Source organism: Carlito syrichta, unplaced genomic scaffold (genome assembly GCF_000164805.1).
Source record: "Carlito syrichta isolate Samal-C Ts95f unplaced genomic scaffold, Tarsius_syrichta-2.0.1 Scaffold308136, whole genome shotgun sequence".
NCBI lineage: Eukaryota > Metazoa > Chordata > Mammalia > Primates > Tarsiidae > Carlito > Carlito syrichta.
The window spans coordinates 363367-369220 of NW_007252232.1; the positions used below are offsets into that span (position 1 = coordinate 363367).

Consider the following 5854-nt stretch of genomic DNA (forward strand, 5'->3'; position numbering starts at 1 on the left):
TTTTTTTTTTTTTTGAGTTGGAGTCTCACTCCGTTGCCTGGGCTGGAATGCAGTGGTATAATCAAGGTCACCCCAGCATCGGCCTGCTGGCCTCAGGCAATCCTTCCACCTCAGCCTTCCAAGTAGTTGAAAATACAGGCATGAGCTACCACGCCTGGCTAATTTTTTGTTTTATTGTAGAGATGAGGTCTCACCAAGTTGCCCAGGATGTTCTCGAACGCGTGGGCTCAGGCAATCCCCTCACCTCAGCCTCCCAAAGTGCTGGGATTACAGGCTTGAACCTGTCTCCCTCTTTTGCCTTTAAAAACCTGCTTGTTCTGGGCTCGGTGGCTGAACCCTGTAATCCCAGCACTTTGAGAGGCTCAGGAGAGAGAATTGCCTGAAACTATGGGTTTGAGACCAGCCTGGACAACTTGGCGAGACCTCATCTCTAAAATAAACAAAAAAAATTAACTGGGCGTGGTGGTGCATGCCTGTAGTTCCAGCTACTTAGAAGACTGAGATGGAAGGATCACCTGAGGCCAGTAGGTTGAGACTACGGTGGCCGTGAGCATGCCACTGCACTCCAGCCCAGGCAACAGAGTGAGACTCCAACTCCCCCCCCAAAACACACACACACACACACACACACACACACACACACACACACACACACCCTGCTTGTAAAAAAGTCTGGATGGAACTCTTACCCAAGGTTACCTGGTCTGGGTCTTTCTGGCAGCTGTCCTCACTCTGGCTCAAGTAAACTTTTTAAATTATATTTTGTGCTTAGCCTCTCCCTTTTAGGTTGATACCTCATACGATTTTAGAAGGATTAACTTAGATAATTTATGTAAAACACTCAAAAAAGTTAACAATTACTAATAAAATCCTTTTCTGAAATTTGGAGCTGTGAAGCCTAGGGGAAGTCAAACTTTCTGAGTCCAAGATTCCTTGTCTCTAAAACAGAGATAATAATGCTTACCTAGGAGAGCTGTGATATGATTTAAGTGAATTATGTTATATGTGAAGTACCTAGTACAGTGCCTGGCATGTAGTAGGGTTTCAAGAAATTCTAACTATTGAACCTTGGCAAACTTCACATTGTTTAAAAGGCTTAAAGACCCAGCTAATTGGAAGGCTGAGGCGGAAGGATCGCCTGAGCCCAGCCGATTGAGGCTGCGGTACCTGTGACCATGCCACTGCACTCCAGCCTGGTCAACAAAGTGAGACTCTGACTCAAAAAAAAAAGAAAAAGAAAAAGAAATAACATTGATTCATGATTGACTATGCGTTGTTAAGCTATAGTTTAACAACTGTAGGTCAGGGTGTTTGATGTGGCATTAAGTGAATTTATAACTACTTGTGGCAATTGCAAGCAATTTCAAGTTTCAAGTGTCCTCTGTAGGCCTGATAATTTAAATGAACTCACACTCCTCAGAAAAAAATACTGTTTTTCTCAGAGGTAAGTCCAGTTATCACACCCATCTTTTAGAAAAGATACAAAGAAGCTAAGTAATTTGCCCGTCTTCACAGATAATACACAGTAGAGCTGAGATGCCATATTCTTAATCTTTCTGGATTCCAAAGTCTATTTTCCCCCTACTCTTTATTTCCTCCACAGCATTTGTATTTAATTTTCTCTTCTCATAAATATAGCATTTCTCAGTCTTCAATAATCTCAGTTATAAGTAAAATAAACACTGATAGGTAAAAATGTAAAGGATTGATTATCTCTCTGGAACTTCCCTTGATGATTCAACATTAGGAGTGATTTTTTCTTTTCTTTTCTTTTTTTTGAGTAGGAGTCTCATTCTGTTGTCAAGGCTAGAGTGCAGTGGCACGCTCATAGCCACTGCAGCCTCAACCTGCAGGGCTCAGGCGATCCTTCCACCTCAGCCTTCCAAGAAGCTGGAAACACAGGCATGTGCCACTATGCCCTGTTAATTTTTTGATTTATTGTAGGATGAGGCCTTGCCATGTTGTTCAGGCTGGTCTCAAATCCCTGGGCTCAGGCAATCCTTTCGCCTTTGCTTCCCAAAGTGCTGGGATTACAGGCATGAGCCATCAGGTGCAGCTAAGGGTGAAATTTTTCAAATGATTTTACCATCTCAGTGATAAAATCTTTTACAGCCTTTTCAGCTGTGTTTGTTGTCAACTGTTTCATCGTTGTTGAAAGGGTGAACAAATGAATCAAATGCCCCAAGTCCTAACATGATTTGGCAGAGCTAAGGATAGGCTCACCTATCATTTTAGGCCTGGTTTACCTTGACTCAGAATTTGAGGGAAAGTTCTCTTTGAGGGCTCAAAGCTGTGAGCTGCCTTGGGGCCCTATGGCTCTTCATGCATTATTCATCAAGAGAGGCTGCAAAACTTCAGGAAAACTTCTGGGCCTCGGCCCACCACCACAGAGCGCCAACCTTTACAGGCCAGCCTCGTCGTTACAGGATTATGAAAACAGTTGCTAGAGACTCAGCCTCCTCCCATCCCCTTCATGGAGCTGTCAGAGCTCTCCTAAGACGGGGGGCCTGCAACCTGTGATCTCACACATTGAACAAGCAAAATCCTAGAAGGGTGGTGGGGGCGTGAGGCCCACAATGACCTGATTTGCATGAGAAAAGACCAAAATTGATGGCTGCTGAGAGATTGGCTTTTAGCCAAGGGAAAGCCCAGTGCTTGCAAAGATAAGAGGGAAGGAGGGAGGGTGTAACTAAAACTCCCCTGGTGGACAGAGGTGAGGTGGGCATCCTCCCCACCCCCACCCCGCCAGACTCGTGAGTCTGAAAACCACCAAAAAAAAAAACCTCTCTAGCAGGCCTCAAGGTTCGTTTATATAGTGCTTGTTCAGCTGACTTAAGCTTTCAACTCTCAGAGCTCACCTGGCTTTTGTTTTGACGCTGTCTGAGGTATTATGAGCTCCCAGAAAGTGTTTCAAAGAATGAGCAATGCCAATGTATTTCTGTTCGCGGCTGGATACCATTTGGGGTTTGGAACTCACTTTCCAACACACAAAAACAACCTGTAAGAGATTTTATCTTCAGGTATATGTACCATACACAAACATCCATAATGTACATATGTGTGTTGCAGATTTCTTTTAAAAAGGAAAAGATCAGCTGGGCTCGGTGGCTCAGCCTGTAATCCCACGCCTTTGGGAGGCTGAGGTGAGGATTGCCTGAGCCCGCGGGTTCGAGACCCACCTGGGCAGCGAGACCTCATCTCTACAATAAATCAAAAATCAGTCAGGCGTGGTAGCGCGCACCTGTAATTCTGGCTACTCGGAAGGCTGAGGCGGAAGGATCGCCGGAGCCCAGTGGGTCAAGTCTGCGGTAGCCAGGAGCGGCCACTGCACTCCAGTCTGGGCGACAGAGTGAGACTCCAATTCAAAAAAAAAAAGGAAAAGATCCCCTCAGACAGAGGCTGAAAAAAAATTTTTTTTTTTGGAGTTGAAGTCTCATTCTGTCACCCAGGCTGGAATGCAGTGGCATGCTCATAGCCACTGCAGACTTGACCCACTGGGCTCAGGCAATCCTTCCACTTCAGCCTTCCAAGAAACTGGAACGACAGGCGTGTGACACCATGCCCAACTGATTTTTTTGTTTAATCTATAGTAGAGATGAGGTCTTGCTAAGTTGCACAGGCTGGTATCGAACCCCTAGGTTCAGGTTATCCTCTCGCCTTGGCCTCCCAAAGTTCTGGGATTACGGGCTTGAGCCACAGCACCCGGCCTAAACATTTTAATAATAAAAATAAAAAAGAATGCCGGGTACAGTGCTCATGCCTATAATTCCAGCACTTTGGGAGGGCAAGGTGAGAGGATTGCCCTAGCCCACAGGTTTGAGACCAGCCTGGGCAACTTGGTGAGATCTCATCTCTACAATAAATCAGAAAAATTAGCTGGGCATGGTGGTGCATGACTGTAGTTCCAGCTACTTGGAAGGCTGAGGAGGAAAGATCACTTGAGTCCAGCAGGTCAAGGCTGTGATGGCCATGAGTGTGCCACTGCACTCCAGCCTGGGCAACAGAGTGAGACTCCAACTCAAAAAAATAAAAAAATAAAAAGGAAAAGAAAGCACAACCCTACCCTAGTTTCTCAAAATTCTGTTTCTGCTTTTGGGAAACGCTGAATGAGGAATACTGAGAGAAGGAAAAAATCTAAAGGAACAAACTCTTGTGCTATTTTTCAGGTTTTACATTGAGAGCATATCGTTTTTAAAGGATAAAACCACCGTGGAGCTGTTTTTCCTGAATGCAAAGGCCTGTGTGCACAAGGTAAGTTGCCCAGTTTGGTTTGTTGTGTTCATTCAACGTCTCAGGAGCGACTGGAGTTACAGGGAAAAATGGTCTTGCCACGGTTCTCACATTCAAATGAAGAAAAAAGGCCACAGTTTTTTCTACAAACATTTCCTCACACACAATCACACACACACACACACACACCCACAGAGCAACTCTTCTCAAATTCTGAGTGGGAAGGACAACCATCTGCAGAGGAATCCTGCTTACACACAATCACTACTTTAAATGCAGCAAATACTCCACACAGAATGACCCAGAAAGATACAAACATGGCTCAATCAGATTATGCTTGAAATCTCTTGGCCAGAAATATTTTCTAACAAGGTATGCCCTACACTTATCTTAATTCAAAACCAGTCTTGCTTAGGTTCAAACTCTGCCTTTTGAACCCTGTGCATGTGTCACCTTAGCTTGGGAGAAGTTGTTCAGAGCTACATGTTTTCAAGCAGTATCTCATTTATGTTTGAAGAGGGATCCATTTTTTTGTTTTATTGTTTTTTTGTTTCTGTCTCATCCATTAAAGACATTGCTTTTGTCAAATTAAATAGACATTTATTGCTAGAAAAATAATCCCATGAGGAGATTTGGTGGCCATGCTGAATTTCTACAGAACTGATTCTCAGTTTTTGTCTTATCTCCTTGCAGACTAGCATTGCTTTAAAGACCTCCAGTCCTGGTTGGGTGCTGTGGCTCACATCTGTAATCCCAGCACTTTGGGGGGCGGAAGCGAGAAGATTGTCTGAGCCCAAGGGTTTGAGACCAGCCTGGGCAACTTGGCAAGACCTCGTCTCTACAATAAATTATAAAATTAGCCGAGTGTGGTGGTGCATCCCTGTAGTTCCAGGGACTTGGAAGGCTGAGACAGAAGGATTGCCAGAGCCAGGTCAAGGCTGCAGTGGCCATGAGCGTGCCTCTGCAATCCAGCGTGGGTGACGAACTGAGACTCTGACTCAAAAAAAATAAGTTAAATACATAAAGACCTCTCTTCTGGTCTTCTCTAGCAATTTTCTCCGGAAGGGCAGGGAGGCTGTGGGCCAAGAGATGCCCATCTGAAGCCCAGCTCCTCCCTTCTAGGTCATGGTCTCAATGCTTGGGACCTCAGAAATCCTGTGCAGACTCCATGGCCGCTGCCAGGCCTTCTTTTGGATTTATTGAACATTTTAAGATTTAATTTAACCTCTTTTGTTGGATTATGAGCTATAGCTCTTTGTTTTTGTTTCCATGGTTGCTTTAGGGTTTATAGTGTACCTCTTTTTTGTTTTGTTTTGCATTGGAGTCTCACTCTGTCACCCAGGCTGGAGGGCAATGGCTTACTCCCAACCACCATAGCCTCAGCCTGCTGGGCTCAGACGATCCTTCTGCTTCAGTCTTCCAAGTCATTGGAACTACAGGCACGCACCACCATGCCCAGCTTATAGTGTACCTCTTTAACTGATCAAGTCTACCTTGAAGAAATGTTACACTACTTCACATGTAGTAGAATAATCTTTTTTTTTTTTGAGTTGGAGTCTCACTCTGTCGCTCAGACTGGAGTGCAGTGGCACGCTCCTGGCCACCGCAGCCTCAACCTGCTGGG

General features: G+C 44.9%; 1 protein-coding gene across 1 annotated transcript in view; it reads left to right on the forward strand.

Annotated features, from left to right (window-relative positions):
- FRMD4B (FERM domain containing 4B) overlaps positions 1 to 5854 on the forward strand; it is a 233164-nt gene that overhangs the window by 108026 nt on the left and 119284 nt on the right. The window contains exon 5 of the mRNA XM_008065027.2: positions 4167 to 4251. Within this exon, the coding sequence (XP_008063218.1) occupies positions 4167 to 4251 (85 nt within the window). The remainder of the gene's footprint in view (positions 1 to 4166; positions 4252 to 5854) is intronic.